This window comes from Eptesicus fuscus, chromosome 7 (genome assembly GCF_027574615.1).
Source record: "Eptesicus fuscus isolate TK198812 chromosome 7, DD_ASM_mEF_20220401, whole genome shotgun sequence".
In the NCBI taxonomy this organism is placed as follows: domain Eukaryota; kingdom Metazoa; phylum Chordata; class Mammalia; order Chiroptera; family Vespertilionidae; genus Eptesicus; species Eptesicus fuscus.
Genome location: NC_072479.1, coordinates 52,864,703 through 52,883,254, shown reverse-complemented (window position 1 = coordinate 52,883,254; position 18,552 = coordinate 52,864,703). Strand labels below are relative to the sequence as shown.

Genomic DNA, 18,552 nt, shown 5'->3' with positions numbered 1-18,552 from the left:
CCCTCCCTGCAATCATCCCATTCTTGGCTATGGCGGTGACCTCCCTCAGCCCCCTAGGCTGAGCCCCATGCGGGAGGGAGGAGTCTGACAGTGGAGAGGTGCGGGGGCTCAGAGGCCAAGAGGCCAAGGGAAGCCTGCCTGCTGGTGTGGGAAGAAGAGGGAGCCTGCCCCAAAGAAAACTCTGGGTACAGAAATAGAATAGAAAGAAGGAAGGAGGCCAGGAAGTAAGGCATGGGTCTTGGGGCCCGAGTGAGCCAGACCTGCTCTGAGTCCTGAGAGCCCTAGACGACCCTCCAAGGCCTGGGGTGGCCAGTGGTCAGTGCAGCCTCTAGGAGAGGCTTGTGGAGCAGGCTCAGGACTGGCCCCTGTCTTGGCCCCAGCTCCTTCCCTCTGTTTGTACTCAAGAGAGTGTGTGTGTGTGGGGGTGGGGGCGGGGGGGCATCCACTGAGCAACATCCCCAGCATTCTGAAAGGTGTGTATGTGCACTTTCTTCCCTTACCCATACCTAGGCTGCTCACCCTCCTCGCGCAGCCCCGGGGCTTTCACTGCCCTGGATTGGGGTGACTCCTCCCCCACCCTCCTGGGCCGTCACCCAAAGGCCCATCCTCCCAGCTGGATGGGTGGTCTCTGAGGACCCTGATTCCATGACTGAGAACACGACAGTGAGTCACGGGAGACCCTTAGGGAGACCCAAGGCCAGCCCCTCAGTTGTTTCTTTTCTTTTATATTTTTATTGATTTCAGAGAGGGAGAGAGATAGAAGCATCAATGATGATAGAGAATCATTGATGGGCTGCCTCCTGCACGCCCCCTACTGGGGATTGAGCCCGAAACGCAGGCATGTGCCCTGACCGGAATCGAACCTGGACCCTTTAGTCCGCAGGCCAAGGCTCTATCCACTGAGCCAAACCAGCCAGGGCCAGACCCTCAGTGTTGTTGTTTTTTAAAAAAATATATTTTATTGCCTTTTTACAGAGAGGAAGGGAGAGGGATAGAGAGTTAGAAACATTGATCAGCTGCCTCCTGCACACCACCCACTGGGGATGTGCCTACAACCAAGGTACATGCCCTTGACCGGAATCGAACCCGGGACCCCTCAGTCCGCAGGTGGATTGCTCTGTCCACTGAGCCAAACTGGTCAGGGCTAGACCCTCAGTTTTTTATTTTATTTTTTATTTTATTATTATTTTTTTTAAATTTCTTTATTGATTAAGGTATCACATATTTGTCCTCGTCCCCCCATTTCCATCCCACCCCCCTAGACCCTCAGTTTTTAATACTGCCTTTCACAAAGCAGGGATGCCTTGATTTTCTGCCGCACATAGATGTGCATTTTTTATTATTGTAGCTATGTTTTATTGAATACTCATTAGGGAACTCCTATAACTAGCATATCAAATCTATGATTTTGTAGATTGTTTAGGATGCAGCAAAGTAAGTTGATTTAAAGAAATAGTAGGTAAATAATAGTACAACTGTACATAAACGTGGTGAATATTTTGAAAGTGATACGCAAAAGACTTTAAGTTCTGGTAACTGAGGCCCAGAGGGGTCAACTGGAAGTACCCGAGACAGGCCTGACATCCCCCCACCCCCCAAGGATGATGCTGGGCTGAGCTGTGTTGGAGGTCAAGTCTCCTGGCCCCACCCTACCCCCAGGCCTGCACTCCTTAAGCTGTGCTCCTCTGACCTATCCCTTCAGTTCTGAGGATATTTTCACTGTAAGAAGAATAAGGGCAGACTGGGGTCCTGAGAAGGGGTGTGTGTGTGTGTGTGTGTGTGTGTGTGTGTGTGTGTTTGTGTGTCGGGGGGCGGTGGGGGGAGCGGGGGTTGAGAGAGGTTCCAAGGTTGCAGATAGAGCCTTGAAGGAAATAAGATTTGCAGAAGTCACTTAGTTTGGACTGTGTATGAGGGGATGCTCTGGAGGGGCTCTCGGAGGTCCTAGGGTTCCCTCCCCTGCCCCTTGCTGCGCGGGAAAGAAGGAGGTGGACCCCCTAGGAAGAAGAAAAGGCCCTGTAGGCTGCAGGCAGCAAGGTTGCGAAATGGGTCCCCAATTCCAGCTGGCCAACTTCACTTTTCTTTTTTTCTTTTCCCTCCCTCTTGTGTGTGTGTGTGTGTGTGTGTGTGTGTGTGTGTGTGTGTGTGCATGCTCGCATTTAAAGTCACAACAGGAAATGGGGTAGTGATTTGTCTGGAGGGAAGGCAGAGAGAGGGCAGAGAGCAGCGTCTCTGAGCCTGTGGTGAACTGGCTTCCCCAGCTGGAAGGGGAGCTGTCTTCCCACTGAACTGGACCCCCAAGCCCTCTCAGCCCCCGATCCCCTACCCACAGGACACTTACAGACTGTGTAAGAAAGCCAGCTACCCCCTTCTTTGGCCTTTCTTACTCACGGGGTGTCAGAATAGTGAGGGGCTCTAGCCACCCCCCTCTGGCCTCGGGCCCTCCCCATCCTGGTGCTTTTGCTTCCCATTCCCATTCTGAGTTTTCTATCATGTAGCAGCCCTCCTCCCCTCTCGAAGGCCAGGGACAGCCCTGCGTCTCGGGCATAGCTCCAGCCCTGTCCTCTTCTCCCCCGCTGTCTCCTTGAAGTCGCCTCTCTACCCAGCCTGCTCCCAACCCCCCCCCCCTACTGTTTTTTAAGCCAAAGGAAGGAACTTAAGCAAGAGAGATGTGTTTTAGAGCCCAGTAAGGATTTCTCAACAGCTGAAAGACCTGGTTCTGATTCTGAATCAGAGCTGCAGAATCCAGCCATCTCATCCCAAGACTGAATCCTTTGTGGACTGGGGGCCAGGCAGGGGAAGGAAGCAGGGCACACACACACACACCCCCAGGTGGAATTCTGAGCAGGGAGGGGGCCCCGGGGACAGAGGTGACACTCTGTGGCCGAGTCCCAGACTTGCTGGTGGAACAAGAAGAGCTGAAGTCAGGACCTGGCAGGAAGCAGGATCGTGAGGACATGCCATTTAGCAATGTTCTGCCAAGCCCCAGACTCTTGATCATCTCCCAGCCCTCCCCCCGCCCAAGCAGGAGGATTACCAGACAGATGTCTTCTCCCACTGTCTTGGGCATCCAGAGGCCAGAGAAGGAGGATTCTGGCAGTAAAAGGGAAGGGAAAAAGTGATGTCCCGACACTAGGACGACCGAGTGAGGACTCAGTGCTCAATAAATATTTGTTGAATGAATCAGTACATGTGTCTCAGGAGCTGGGGACAAAGATAAAAGTGCCCTGGCCTCTCAGTATTTGTAGTCAGGTAAACAGGCTGTGATAAACGGAACTACTGGGGCTATGGGAGCCTCTAAACTGCCCACGGGGAGGGTCTGCCTTTAGTCAGGAGGCCATAGGACTCTGGCTGGAGGCACAGATGGTAACTGGGTGGAAAAGGTGGGGACGGAAAGGATGGAGGTGAAGGAGGACCATGGTACAAACCATCGCTCCCCATTTGTGGCCTGTTTATTGTCGGCCCCGCCCTGTGCTATGTGCTGTTCATGCACCATCCCATTTTACAGATGAGCAAACTGAGACTCAGAGACATTAAGTAATTTGCCCCTAGTCCCGCAGGAGGTGACAGATGATGATTCAAACCGAGGCTGGGCCCAGGGCAGAGCAGAGCGATGAGTGAGGTGGGGAGGTTCCTGAAATAAGGACCAGATGCAATGTGTTCCCTGAGGTTATGGTTATGGTTATGGCTAATGGGATTCTTCTTCCTCAGCCCGGGCCCTTGCACCCTACCCTACAGTATTTGGGTGTGTGGACGTGTTAAGGATATTTCCTCAGGGCTCAGAGGCCCCGTCCTTCCCGGGATTTATTTTAGGGAGAGTGACTGGAATCCTGCAGCTGAAGCTGGGGTCTTCTTGGGAATGGGGTGGGGCCTGTTGTTTTTGGAAAAGCAGCCGCTATTTAGGGAAATGCCTCTTGAACATTGTGAATGACGGAGATGGTGAGAAAAAACCGGAGTCGTGGGGCGTGCAGGATGCTGAGCTTGGGGGTCGGGGTAGAGGGAGGGTTCAGCATCTAAAAGCACACACCCCAGGTCTATTCTGGGGCCTGGAACTGAAAGTCCTTTGCGACATCACAGGCAAGCTGCGGTCTGTCCTCTCCCTCCCAGCTTCCGAGAGAGCGGCCCTCTCTGTGCCGGCATCCCTAACTCCTAGGACTCCAGACCACCCCCAAACTCCTCCCACAACACAGCCTCTCTCCACTTGGGTTTGCCTGAGACTCTCCTGTCTTCAGGGTTTGGAGGGTGCACTGGTGTGGGTCAGCCCGGAGGAACTCCACTTGCCCCCCATGCCCCGGACAGAGGGGAGCCCTCTCCCAGTCTGAGCCCGTCTCTGTGATGGCCTCACAATTGTGTGAGTGGCCCAGCATGTGTGTGTGCATGCGAATGTGTGCATATGTGTGGTGGGGCGGGCAGAGGAATCTGGACTTTAGGGAAGAGGAAAATAATGTGGTAGAGGGGGGTTGGATAACAAAGGATTTTTGCTTGCAACTAATAGTCTCCAGCTGCAAAAATACCAGAGGGGAGGCCAAACCGGGCTGGGGACTCCAGTTCTTGCCAACTCCTCACCGGCCTGCTGAGTGGGGCCCTGCCTGGCTTTGGGGAGGTGGAAGGGGAGACCGGCCAAGGGTAAATATCTGAGAGCAGGATGGTCCCTTCCTGGAACTAGGAGGGAACGAAGGCCAGAGGGAGGCCCGAAGGTGAAGGTCAGCGTTGTCCTGGGGCTCAGCCGGGAATCGGCTGCACCTGGATGAGGGGCCTTCGTGCTCCTCAGGCTTCTTCCTCCCCTCTTGCTGAGGGAAGGGAGGGTGGGGAGCAGGGCAGGGTGTTGCCAGCCCTGGGGCTGGGCAGTGACTCAGGGAAGCCTCAGGAAATGGAGAGAAGGACCCAGCTGCACCAGCTGGTGCTGGGAAAACAGCTCCCCATGGTGAAGTTCGTCCACATGCCAGCAGTCCTCAGACCCCCACCGCGCCCACCAAGCAAAGGGCACGCAGCCCTGTTTGCCTTCCAACCACGCTGCCGGCTGCCTGGGGCTGTGGGCAGGTCCCCCTCCCTTTGGGACTTCGGGACTTTGGCTTCCTCTGGAGGCAGCCCAGCCGCCTTCCCTGTAATCTGATTTCTCTGTGGTAACGGTGTGTGGGGCATTTTGATCACCTAACCCCTGCAACTGGGCCCTCTTCCTACTTGGCCTGGGACCCACATCCCAGGCTGCTCTACCCTTCTCTCCGGGGCCCTGGTGCTGGAGGGAATGGCTGGGTTCGGGTACATCAGCACTTACAGAGATAACTCATCCGTGTGACCTTCCTCTGGTCACCTCGGAGTGGGTTTCCACAGGGGGGACCTGAAGAGGAAACCAGTTTGATGAGAATCTCAAATTGGCTCCTTCCTCTCCCCTCTCCCCTCCCCCAGCCTAAGTCCTATGACCGTGAGTCAGTGGCAGGACCCAGCCAAGTTCCTTGGGAGCCATGTTCCTGTTCCCTTTGTCCCCACCCCCACCCACTGTTGGGAAACAGACCCTGAGCCCCTGTGGGGAGGGGAAGGATCAGGAGGGGCTGAGCTGAGTTCCCAGGCATCACACCTATCGCTGTGCTCGGGGCAGAATGCTTCCCTCTGGGCTGAGTGTGAGTAAAGGGGGTGAGATCGGCCCAAGGCAGGCCATCCAGAGAGAGCTTTCTCTCCCCCCCCCCCGTTGGGGAAACTGGTGGAAGTGGAGTGCAAGGCAGGGGTCCCAGGGAGTCCCTGTCTTGGAAATTTTCCAGTTTGCAAGAGGCATCACGTGTGAGGGTGGTGGTGGAAGACGGTGGGTGGCCAGGGGGTCCTGGAGAAGAGGGGCCCAGAGGTCTGCAGGGGTCCCTGTCCTCTGACGTGCTGCCTCCCAGATTTCCCGCTGCCCTCATCCCACCCCTGCTCTCTTCAGCTTCTTGGCCTCTTGCATCTTCTCGGGACCCATGGCTGTAGACGGAGTGTGGCCCTCCCCCTCCTCCACACCCGGCCCTCTGGAGCTCCCACTCCTGCTCAGCCATGCCTCAGTTTGCCTTCAGAGTCCTTGTGCCCTCTCCTCCAGCCCTCCCTGACATCAGGAAATTGAGCAATAGGAACATTGAAAGAACAGGAGTGGGGGTGAATAGAGGAAGTTCGGCCTATCTCACTGGCTCTAACCTTTGGCCACCGTGGACCTTCCCGTTTCCATCCATATGGGCCCCACACTTTGGCATCCTTTTCTCTCAGATTGGATTTATCGACAAGGGCTTGCTTTTCCATTTTTTAAAAGTCATGCAACACGTAACAGCTTCCAGTCAGTGCTCTGGCTAGCATGGGACTTACCATATGTGAAAGTCCAGCTAAAAATAAAGAACTGTGTGAGTGGCCAAACATTGTGTGATGTTTTAATTAGCCTGAGTGCTCTTATCTCAAATAAAAGCAGATTTAAAAAAAAAAAAAATCCTAAAATGAGCTGGTGAACCTGTCCTGGCTGTCTTTGGGGACTCCAAGAGGAGCTTCCGGCCAGGGCTGGAGTCAGGGAAGCTTGTACCCCGTGCCCCCCGTGTGCCTATCCTGCCCGGGCACGGGGAGCGGGGCTGTGCGGGAAGGTCCTCGGAGACTTCTCCTTGGAGAGGCCAGATCGGTGGAAAGGTGGCAAAGATCACAAGGCTAAGTGTGCTGCCTCTGCTACCTCCCATAGGAGCTCAGGGGGGCAGAGACGGCCCTGGCCTGGGGGGGAGGGGGAGCACCCAGAGGAAGGGGGCTCTGCAGGAGCTCAGGGTGGGCATGTCCATGCGAGCACCTCCCCCATAGCTCTTTCGTTCGCGCCCTCCAGACGTAGAGCAGATGGCCATTGACTGGCTGACGGGCAACTTCTACTTTGTGGATGACATCGACGACAGGATCTTTGTCTGCAACCGGAATGGCGACACGTGTGTCACTCTGCTAGACCTGGAGCTCTACAACCCCAAGGGCATCGCGCTGGACCCTGCCATGGGGTGAGAGGGCTCTGCCCTGCACAGGGGGAGGCGGGAGCTGCCGGGGGAGGGTGGGTCCCCGGCGGCCGGGACTCCTTTAACGCGCCGTCTGCCCACAGGAAAGTGTTTTTCACCGACTACGGGCAGATCCCCAAGGTGGAGCGCTGTGACATGGACGGGCAGAACCGCACCAAGCTGGTCGACAGCAAGATCGTGTTTCCTCATGGCATCACGCTGGACCTGGTCAGCCGCCTCGTCTACTGGGCCGACGCCTACCTGGACTACATCGAGGTGGTGGACTACGAGGGCAAGGGCCGGCAGACCATCATCCAGGGCATCCTGGTGAGGGGGAGCCTTCGCGGGGAACCCCAGGGGGGGGGCCCTCCGGGGGGCGGGCGTGGTCGTGAGCGCTTTGGGGAAGGGCAGGACGTGGCTTCCACTCCGATGGGAACAGTCATTTTAGAGATGCCTTTTGCTTCCCTTTTCTGATTTGACAATGGCCTCTGGGGGATGGATGCGCAGGAAGGTGACAGTTCGAGTTTGGCAGATGGAAACAGCAGGGCTCGAGAGGTTGGGGATTTGCCTGAGGTCACACAGGAAATAGCACTCGGACCTCGTCTGGAAGCCCTGCCAGCGCAGATGGCACTGCGTTCTGGGATAATCGGGGTGACAGCCATCTCGGTTTGCATGGGACTGTCCTGGTGTCAGCAAACCCGTTGGTCCTGGACAGACTGGGACGTGGGTTACGTTAGATAATGGACACGTTATGTGGGCGGCAGGGCCGTTACAGGGCCAGGCTGTCCTCCCTCCCCTCCCCTAGCTGGGCGCTGGAGTTGGGTTAAGACTGTTCTCTGCGGGCAGAGTTCAGGTCCCAACTCCGATGTCACCGGAATCCTGCCATCACCCACTGTGGGCCTGATTCTGCGGGGGACGTGGTTTCTGCCCTCCAGGGATGTGAGCAGACCGGGTGGGCTGCGTCCACAAACCACCAGGCAGTGCGGAGAAACCCAGAGCACCGGCGTGCGGGGGGAGGGGGCGTCCCTGGTTCCAGGAGCTCTTGGAGGAGACGCTCCGTGAAGGAGGAGGGGGATTTGACAAGCGAAGAGCTCAAGAACAGGCAGCCCAGCCGGGGGAGGAGGGAAGCACAGCGTCAGGCAGCGATGGAGTGGAGCTAGGAGCACAGACCACGGCGGCTGGACGGAAAGCCGAGGGGCTCTCCGAGGCGGAGGGCGGACTTCTTTCCCTTGTGCTGACCGTGCTGCCTGCCCCTCGCAGATTGAGCACCTGTACGGCCTGACCGTGTTCGAGAATTACCTCTACGCCACCAACTCGGACAACGCCAACGCCCAGCAGAAGACAAGCGTGATCCGCGTGAACCGCTTCAACAGCACTGACTACCAGGTCGTCACCCGTGTCGACAAGGGGGGCGCCCTCCACATCTACCACCAGCGGCGCCAGCCCCGAGGTGAGCAGAGCTCCGCAGCCCCTCCGGGGGCCCTCCTGTGGGAACCCCCGATTCTCTCGTATCACGACTGCTTCTCCTAACCACGTCATACCCTGGCCACCCACTCCTCTGACAGCCCCTTCCTGCCCCTCGGCATCCGGATCCCACCCCCGGGCGGCCCCTTCCCCCTCTGCTGAGGACGTAGAGTGTTCCTCCCGTCCCTCCCCTGGTGGGTCTAGAGGAGAAGCCCCTGGCGTGGGCAGCCGTGGGACTCTCCCTGGCCGCAGCGGCCCCCACCTGAGTGGCTGGGCTGTGGTGGGACAGAGGCGTTCCCGTCCTCAAATGGGACAAGGGGCACGACGAGCACAGCAGGAGGGAGTGTGGGCAGACTCAGGCAGCCTTCTCAGGACTAGGCACAGAGGCCCCGAGGGTGCTGACCCGCTCTCCACCCGCCCTAGTGAGGAGCCACGCCTGTGAGAACGACCAGTACGGGAAGCCGGGCGGCTGCTCCGACATCTGCCTGCTGGCCAACAGCCACAAGGCGCGGACCTGCCGCTGCCGCTCCGGCTTCAGCCTGGGCAGTGATGGGAAGTCATGCAAGAGTGAGTAAAGGGTGTGCGTGCCTGCTGGGGTGGGTGGGAGGGTGTCCCGACCCGCCTCCCCACAGCCCTACCGCTTCTGTCTGAGATGAAGGCATTTACCCAAAGTTTCCTCACTAGTAAGAGACAGTCACAGAACTGGAACCCACATCTGAAAACAAGCCTTTTCCCACTATCCCGCTCGCTCGAGCTCCATGGAAGAATGGCCCCTTCCTCCCTCCCTCCCTCCCTCCCTCCCTCCTTCCCTCCCTTCCTCTCTTCCTTCCTCCCTCCCCCCCTCCCTCCCTCCCTCCCTCCCTCCCTCCCTTCCTTCCTTCCTTCCTTCCTTCCTTCCTTCCTTCCTTCCTTCCTTCCTTCCTTCCTTCCAAATAAGTAGTGAGCATGTCCTGAGTGTCTGGCACTGTCCTAAAATAAAAATTCAGCAGTGAACAGGTAGATGTCATCTCTGTCCTCCAGGGCGTACAGTCTGGCAGGGGAGACAGACAAATAAATATAAAACTTCAGGTGGGGGTAGGTGTTAGGAAGAAAATAAATGGAGAGTAGAGTTAGCGATGACCCGAGGGCTCCGTGTAGCTAGAGCAGCCAGGGAAGACTTCTCTGCAGAGATGGGATTTGAGCCGAGCACTCGGTGAGTGAGGAGGAGCTGCCTGCAGGAAGGGCACAGGGGAACCCCCCCCCCCCCCACCGCGCCCAGGCTCTGAGGCCCTGTGGGCTTGGCGACTTTCAAGCAGAGAAGTGACATCACACTGGCTGCTGGGGTGGGGACGGGCAGCAGCCAGTTTAGGCAAGAAGTGATGTGGCTCAGATTAGGACGTTCGCTGAGGAAGTGGTGGAAAGTGGTCAGATTCCAACATACTTTGAAGGTGCTCCTTTTCATTACCGAGCAGCACACTTCACCAAACACATGCTACTTGCTGCACTTGCCCCATTTCCCACTCCCGGGGAAGGTAAAACTCCCCGGCATATGTCTGTGTCTGTCGGGCCCTGTGCCCCGGAGCCTCTGCTGCCCCCACAGCCCCTGGCCCAGCACAGCCGGGGCCTTGCAGCCCCTTGGGGGGCGGTCGTGTGTGCACATGCAGGTGTGTGTCTGACTGTGCCTCCGTCTGTGCCTGCCCTAGAGCCAGAACACGAGCTGTTCCTTGTGTACGGCAAGGGCCGGCCAGGCATCATCCGGGGCATGGATATGGGGGCCAAGGTCCCAGACGAGCACATGATCCCCATCGAGAACCTCATGAACCCCCGGGCCCTGGACTTCCACGCTGAGACCGGCTTCATCTACTTTGCCGACACCACCAGCTACCTCATTGGCCGCCAGAAGATCGATGGCACCGAGCGGGAGACCATCTTGAAGGACGGTAAGGGCCCCCGAGGTGGGAGGCGTGTGGATAGGACGCCCGAGGGGCATCACCCACCTGGGATGGGAAGCGATTTGGGGCCTCGACATCTGCCCCGGTGCCCCTCGCCCTCTGCTGAGTGGCTGGCTGGGCTGGTTGGCATGGAGATGAGGGGATGACAGACTGACCCCTGGGTGACCCCCTTCTTGGCTGAGCTGACAAGAGGCAGGAGGATGGATGGATGGCGTGGGCTGTCCTTGCCAGCCCTTGGGAAAACTCAGGGTCTCTCAGCCATTGGCTCCGAGCCCTGGAGCTGCACGTAGCACACAGCGGGAGCGGCCTGAAGCCTGGGATCAGAGCAGGCACACAGCACCACGTGCACACGCAGGGTCTGTGCTGCCAAGCGCCGCGTGCTTCCGCGTCCTGAGAAAACTGTGTGGTTGGTTGGTTGGTTGGTTTGTCTAAATCCTCACCTGAGGATACTTTCCTATTGGTTTTTAGAGAGTTGAAGGGAGGGGGGAGGGGAGAAAAAAAGAGAAACATGGATGTGAGAGAGACACATCGATTGGCTGCCTCCTCCTACACATGCCCTGACCCAAGGCCGGGGATGGAGCCTGCAACCAAGGTATGCATCCTTGACCGGAAATTGAACCCGGGACCTTTCGGTCCATGGGCCGACCTTCTAACCACTGAGAAAACCCGCCTGGGCAGGAAATGGTGTTTTGTGGACTGAGTCAGTTTTTCCCTCGGAGCTGCTGGGGCACGTCCACAGAGCACTGTCTTCTGAACACCCACCTGCATGAGGCTCTGGGCTGAGCTCTGAGCTCTGCCGCTTCCCAGGCTGAGTGAGGAATTCCCCGCTACACATGGGCCCCAGGGCAGGGCTCCCTAACCGGGCAACTCGCTGACACCAGTTACCACCCTCCCCACAGGGCAGAGAACCTCAGCAGTCAGCAGTCATAAGACTTTGGAGAAATCAAAAGTAATTCCTCATCACGAAAAGATTGGGGTTCCCTATGCTAGGGGAACTGCTATTTAAAGGGCACTGAAGACAAAGCCTTTTGCTAAGTGAAAAATCACTTCCTGATTTATTCATTTTGCTAGCTCAGGAGTTTTAGGGCTGGGACGTGGCGTCACACTTGTGCCCAGAGCACGTCGCTGCAGCTGTCCACCCTCACCCAGGCCCAGACATGCCCTCACACGGGAGCCCACATCCACCACGTAGGTGTGCTGGCTGTCACGTACAGCTTTGTGCCTCAGCACAGAGAGGCAACACAAACGATCTTCTATGCCCGGCCGGTGTGGCTCAGTGATTGAGCGTCGACCTATGAACTCGAAGGTCAGGGTTCAATTCCCCTCAGGGCACATGCCTGGGTTGTGGGCTCAATCTCCAGTAGGGGATGTATAGGAGGCAGCCGATCAATGATTCTCTCTCATCATTGATGTTTCTCTCTCTCCCCCTCTCCCTTCCTCTCAATAAAAAATAATAAATAAATCAATAAAAATATATATAAAAAAATATTTTTTAAAAAACAAAAAACCCCCCAAATGCTCCTTCCTCCATCCTCCCATCCCCATCCCACCCACTGTCTTGGGCATACAAGGCTCCCAGTCCTCCCTACTAGCCAAGTTGCTCAAAGGTAGGTGCACCCCAAGGGTCAGGGGCAGGCCGGTTGAGCTTCCTCTAAGTCTCTCCATCGTCGTCCCCTTCACTCCTGCAGGCATCCACAATGTGGAGGGCGTGGCCGTGGACTGGATGGGGGACAATTTGTACTGGACGGATGATGGGCCCAAGAAGACCATCAGCGTGGCCAGGCTGGAGAAAGCTGCTCAGACCCGCAAGACCTTGATAGAGGGCAAAATGACACACCCCAGGGCCATAGTGGTGGACCCACTCAATGGGTGAGTCCTCCCGGGGCCTTGGGTTGGGTGGGCCAGGCACCCTGTGGGTCTTAGAAGTGGCCGATGAGACAGAGAGTGAACAGGAGAGGGCAGCCTAGGTGGGATGCTTAGGCAAGAATGGGAAGCTGAAAGGGGAGATGTCCCCATCTTTAGGGCAATGGGAGTGATGCCTCAAACACACATAGACATCTGATCCTGTCACCCCCAGCCTAGAGCCCTCCACGGGGTTCCCCTGCCCTCAGAGTGAGACCACACTCCTTATCAGGCCGGGGTCCTAGGGGGTCTGCCTGCAGCTCTTTTGGCCTCATCTGCACCTTACTTCCTGCCCTTGGAAGTTCTGTTCTCACTGCCCCTTGTCTGCGCCTCAAAGAGACACCCCAGCTGTTCCTGCCTCCCTCTGCCTGGAATTCCCAGGTACTTGCAGGTCTAGCTCCTTCTCGGCATTCACATCGCACCTCCTCAGAGAGGCCTTCCTCACCTGCTGCGGTCACTCTCCATGTCGTCACCTGCTTCGTGTTCCTGCTTTTATCCCTTTGATGTGAGAGATCTTATCAGTTGGCTTATTTCTTACCTGTCTCCTTGGCGGGGATATGGACTCCAGGAGAGCAGGAGCCCTGGCTACCTTGGTCTTTTCTTTTTTCCCTTAAAAAAATTTTTTTTATTAATTTTTTTAGAGAGAGAGAGGAAGGGAGAGGAGAGAGTGAGATAGAAACATCAGTGATGAGAGAGAATCATCGATCAGCTGCCTCCTGCTCTCCTCACACTGGGGATTGAGCCTGCAACATGGGCATGTGCCCTGACTGGGAATTGAACTAGTGACCTCTTGGTTCATGGGTTGCTGCTCAATCCACTGAGCCACACCAGCTTGGCCCTTGGTGTTTTCTGGGTCCCCAAATGCCAGACGGTGCCCGGCTTGCAGTAGGCACTCATCAAATAGTTGCTGAATGGAGGAATAAATGAATGAAATGTGTGGTCCAGGGCTGAGCAGGACAGGAAGACCTCTGTGCGGGGCTCTGGGACCGCACACGTGGATTGTTAATGACTTGGTGCTGACCAGTCGCTGCCCGCAGGTGGATGTACTGGACGGACTGGGAGGAGGACCCCAAGGACAGTCGGCGAGGACGGCTAGAGAGGGCCTGGATGGACGGCTCACACCGCGACATCTTTGTCACCTCCAAGACAGTGCTGTGGCCCAATGGGCTGAGCCTGGACATCCCAGCCGGGCGCCTCTACTGGGTGGATGCCTTCTATGACCGCATCGAGACCATACTGCTCAATGGCACAGACCGGAAGGTGGGCCGGCACAGTGCCTCTGTGTGGTGTTCATCTGTGTGTCGCAGATCACGTTTACGTGTGGATGAGGCTCTGTGTGAATGTGTGGGCATCTGTGTGTTTGCCTGTGTCCCCATGGATGTGTACATCTGTGTGCTTGTGTGTCTCCTGTGTCGTGTTGTGTTGTGCTGTTAGAGGATTGCCTCCATTAAAGCACTCCTGACCGGGCCTGTTGTCCGGGGGCTGGACCACATCCGAAGGCGCTGCCCTCTCTGCTGTAGCTCCTGCAGTTCTTTCTGCCCAGCTCCTCCTCACCTGGCACACGGCTCAGGGCCACCTCCGCCTCTCCCCCAGATTCCCGTGTCTTTTTCATTTCTCCGTGCCTACCATGGGTTGGCCTTTAATAAATCCTGGCAAATGTTTGTTGGGAGAAGAAATGCAAGTTTGAATTCTGGCTGTCGGCTCGGTACTGTGTGTGTGTGTGTGTGTGTGTGTGTGTGTGGTGTGTGTGTGCGCGCGCGCCCGTAGGTGTTGGAGGGAGAAGACAGTGTGGACAAGCTCGCCATCGGTCTCCTGCTGGGCTCAGGGTCTGGCGCCTCACTCTGTGCAAAGCTCAGGGGCTCCCGGGCTAATGGAGGAAATAAGAGCCCACCTAGGATGTGGATAAATGAGGGTACAAACCAGTAACCTCTCTGGGCCTCCTCAGTCCCCCTGTTTGTCTGCAGCTCCTTAGTAACCTCCCCTCCATCCCTAGATTGTATATGAAGGTCCTGAGCTGAATCATGCCTTTGGCCTGTGTCACCACGGCAACTACCTCTTCTGGACCGAGTACCGGAGCGGCAGTGTTTACCGCTTGGAACGCGGTGCAGGAGGCGCACCCCCCACCGTGACCCTACTGCGTAGCGAGCGGCCCCCCATCTTTGAGATCCGCATGTATGATGCTCAGCAGCAGCAAGGTACCCCCTGGGGCTGGGGCTGGGGCTGGGGCTGGTGACCGGGTGGGACCTAGATGGGGGTGAGGCTCCCGAGGGGGGGAAGGCACGCCCCCTGGGACCCTAGGCTCTGCCTCTTGAGGCTCTCAGAAAGAGAGGCCCCGGCCCTCGCCCTTAGCGTGCGACGCACATGCCTGTCAGGCCTGGGTCCTTCGGGTCTGCCCTCCTGTCCTGTCTCCCTCCCTGCCATGCCTGCGTCTCCTGTTCTTCAACGGTCCTCTCAATGCTTCCTCCCTCTCCCTCTCCTCACTTTAATGCATCTCGTCCCCTATCTTCTCATTTCCTTTCCATCCCCTGTCCTCCCCCTCCTCCCCTGACCCCTCCCCACGACCCCCCTTCACAGTGGGTACCAACAAGTGCCGGGTGAACAACGGTGGCTGCAGCAGCCTGTGCCTGGCCACCCCGGGGAGTCGCCAGTGTGCCTGCGCCGAGGACCAGGTGTTGGGCACCGACGGCGTCACTTGCATGGGTACGAGGGGCCCAGCTGGGGTGGGAGGCAGGGAAGAGGCCCCAGCAGGAGGTGGCCTCGGGGCCCAGTAAGAGATGAAGGAGGCAAAGAGGGCCCAGTTGGGGCAACAGGAGCTGAGTGGGTGGGGCAAGAGAAGGCTCTGGGGACCAGGTGGGGGAATCAGAGGGGTGTGAGAGGGCACAAAGATTGGGGGGAACTAATCTCTGTTCCCCCATCGTTAAAGTAATGTATCAGGAGTTCTAAGTACCAGAGCCTGGCCGGGTGGCTCAGTTGGTTAGAGCATCGTCCCATGCACCAAAAAGGTTGCACATTCAGTTCCTGGTCAGGGCACACACCCAGGTTGGGGGTTTGATCCCCAGTCGGAGTGCATATGGGAGGCAATGGATCGATGTTTCTCTTTCACATCAATGTTTCCCTTTCTCTCTCTAAAAAAAAAAAAAAAAAAAAAAAAATTAGTGGAAACATTCTCGGGTTAGGATTTAAAAAAAAAAAAATAGAGAAGAGAAAAAAAGCCCAAATCTTACCAACTTATCCTCTGCCCTTTTGAGTTCGTATGTGTCACAGCATTTTCTGTGTTATTCCTGCATTATTTTAAATAAAAATAGGCTATGCCGCCCTGACCGGTTTGGCTCAGTGGATAGACTCAAGGGTCCCGGGTTCGATTCTGGTCAAGGGCATGTTGTGGGCACATCCCCAGTAGGGAGTGTGCAGGAGGCAGCTGATCGATGTGTCTCTCTCATCGATGTTTCTAACTCTCTATCCCTCTCCCTTCCTCTCTGTAAAAAATCAGTAAAATATATTTTAAAAAATAAAAATAGGCTATGCTCATTATAAAAATAAATACATAAACGTGGTAGAAAATAGAAGGAGAAAGCACAAGTCACCCCGAAGGCCACCAGCCCTTGATACCACTGTTCCCACCTGGGAAGCCACCCTCCCCAACATTTCTCTTCCACCTTTCCTGACTGGAATCCTGCTGCACATCCTGTCCCAGTTCGTGCTTTAGTCACTGGACAGTATGTCATGAAAACTTAAGCAGAATTTTTAATGGCTGAAGTAGATTTCATTAGTAAAAGTTCCATAATTTACTTAACCATTTCTCTATTATTGGATGTTTAGGTTGTTTCCAGTTTTGTTTGTTTATTTTTTTTAAAATATATTTTTATTGATTTCAGCGAGGAAAGGAGGAGAGAGAGATAGAAACATCAATGACGAGAGAGGATCATGGATTGGCTGCCTCCACGCTCCACACAGGGGATCCAGCCCATACCCCAGACTTGTGCCCTGAACGGGAATCGAACCGTGTCCTCCTGGTTCATAGGTCGACGCTCAACCACTGAACCACACTGGTCGGACTATTTCCAGTTTTTTGCTGTAATCACAGCCAACATTTATTGAGCACAGACTATGTACTAGGCACGGTTCTAAGCTCTTCCCATGCAGTAATGTATTTATTCCTTAACATATTCCTGTAGGAAAGATATTTTTATTATCCCCAATTTACAGATAAAGAAATTGAGGCCCAAAGTTAGAGCAGGAATATGAACCCAGGAAGTCCGACCCAGATCCCATTTCTTAACCACCCACTCGACTATTTCTCACACCTGCATGCTTTGCCATATTCTGAGTGAGTTCCTGACCGTAGAATCCCAGAGTGCAACTGGGTAGCGGGGCCTTGGGGCACAGCTAAGAGTGAGTGACTGAGGCCAGTGGAGGGCAAGGGCATTGGCAAAGAGAGGAACTGGGGGGCCAGGGTAATGGAAAGATCCTTCCACGGACGTTGAAATCACCAAGAATTGAAGCAGAATGATTTTGGAAAGAGTGACGCTGGAGCCAGGATCTAAAAACCCTTAAGGATGAGAGGGAGTGGCCTGGGGGCCTGTAGAAGTAGGGGTGGGATGGTCAGATAACAGGAAAGTCAGTGTGCATTTTGCAGAGAGAAGAGAGGAGAATAGTCGGGAAGCAGGATGGAGCAGCAAGCCGGACACCTCCAGGCTCAGTGGTCCGTGGGCTGTGGGAGAGAAGACAGCCGCCCACGGGCCGGGGGAAGGCTTAGTGGGAATGGCAGATGGGCCAGAAGGGACGCACAGAGCTTGCAAGGTCCAGGGACGGGCTGCCCTGGGCTCCTGGAGGTGACTGATGCCGACACAAAGGACGCGGTGCTTTTACTTCTGATAGTGCAGGGCAGACAGAGGCGGTGAGGCGAGGTGCTGGGGGACAGGAGTGGAGCCTGCAGAGTTCTGGGCCTGTTTCACTCCTGCGGTGGGTGAGCATCGGTGAAGGAAGAGCCAGGGCAGGGCAGGGCCCTGAAGGCCCCAGGAATCCCTTCCCAGGAGCCGTGGGTGAAGATGGCAGGGAGGGGGGACGAGTGGTCTCTCAGGGGCACGAAGGGGGTGGGGCTCTGCACTCTCGCGGGAGCTGGCGTGTTAGAGTGAGCATCACCTGTGGCTCCAGGTAGAGCTGCCGTTTTCAGCAGATAATCTGTTCATGAAGAATTACACTCTAGGTGAAATTACCCTGTGCGTTCTTTTTAAATAACAAAATAAGCAAAGTACAGGGGCCTTAGCACCTGACTCGTGATCTGGGTCTGACTTTCCCCCTCACGCCCCTGTGGTGCCCACAGCGAACCCGTCCTACGTGCCCCCACCCCAGTGCCAGCCGGGCGAGTTTGCCTGTGCCAACAGCCGCTGCATCCAGGAGCGCTGGAAGTGCGACGGGGACAACGACTGCCTGGACAACAGTGACGAGGCCCCGGCCCTCTGCCGTGAGTCGCCCGCCCTCTCCTCGGCGGCGGGCCTGCAGGGCAGCCAGTGGAGGGCTCTGCCTGCGGGGGAGCGGGGCCCCATCCTCACAGCGACCTCTGACCTGTTCCCTCCCCAGATCAGCACACCTGCCCCTCAGACCGCTTCAAGTGCGAGAACAACCGGTGCATCCCCAACCGCTGGCTCTGTGACGGGGACAACGACTGTGGGAACAGTGAGGACGAGTCCAATGCCACGTGCTCAGGTGTGGAACCTCTAAGTCAGGGAGGCGGGGGAGCGGGGAGCCAGGCTGGGGAAGACTGAGGGGCCTCCGCAGAAAGGAAAGCACTCAGGGCGTGGGGCAGAGAGGATGGGGCCCGAGCAGGAGAGGGGTGCTGTCCCCTTCCCCTGAAGGGCAAGGCTGGTGGGGAGGACTGAGCCTGCAGGGGACAGAGCACAGCTCTGCACGGGAGATCAGAGCGAGGCAGGGTGGGCCTCTCCTTGGAGGGTGCCAGAGCCCCCTCGAGAGATGAGGTGGTGCAGCCCTGTGAGGCCGCAGAGGTGGTTTGGGGTTCTCCGAGAGCAGTGGCTGTGAAGCCCGGAGGAAGACTTCCCATTACACTCAGAAGAGGGAAGGGGAGGAAAGTCAAGAAAGGGGGCAGGGCCGGGAGCATTCACGCCCCCTCTGTCCGCAGCTCGGACCTGCCCGCCCAACCAGTTCTCCTGTGCCAGTGGCCGCTGCATCCCCATCTCCTGGACCTGCGATCTGGACGACGACTGTGGGGACCGCTCTGACGAGTCGGCCTCGTGCGGTAAGAGGGGCGCGGGAAGGCCGGGCCGTGGCCC

At 56.6% G+C, this 18,552-nt stretch overlaps 1 protein-coding gene across 1 annotated transcript in view; it reads left to right on the top strand.

Moving 5' to 3' along the window:
• Positions 1 to 18,552, top strand: part of LRP1 (LDL receptor related protein 1) — an 82,435-nt gene that overhangs the window by 18,628 nt on the left and 45,255 nt on the right. Inside the window, exons 7-18 of the mRNA XM_054718939.1 lie at positions 6,812 to 6,974; positions 7,073 to 7,295; positions 8,229 to 8,418; positions 8,856 to 8,999; positions 10,115 to 10,351; positions 12,052 to 12,232; positions 13,303 to 13,525; positions 14,259 to 14,460; positions 14,840 to 14,965; positions 17,589 to 17,729; positions 17,846 to 17,971; positions 18,402 to 18,518. Coding sequence (XP_054574914.1) covers positions 6,812 to 6,974; positions 7,073 to 7,295; positions 8,229 to 8,418; positions 8,856 to 8,999; positions 10,115 to 10,351; positions 12,052 to 12,232; positions 13,303 to 13,525; positions 14,259 to 14,460; positions 14,840 to 14,965; positions 17,589 to 17,729; positions 17,846 to 17,971; positions 18,402 to 18,518 — 2,073 coding nt within the window. The remainder of the gene's footprint in view (positions 1 to 6,811; positions 6,975 to 7,072; positions 7,296 to 8,228; positions 8,419 to 8,855; positions 9,000 to 10,114; positions 10,352 to 12,051; positions 12,233 to 13,302; positions 13,526 to 14,258; positions 14,461 to 14,839; positions 14,966 to 17,588; positions 17,730 to 17,845; positions 17,972 to 18,401; positions 18,519 to 18,552) is intronic.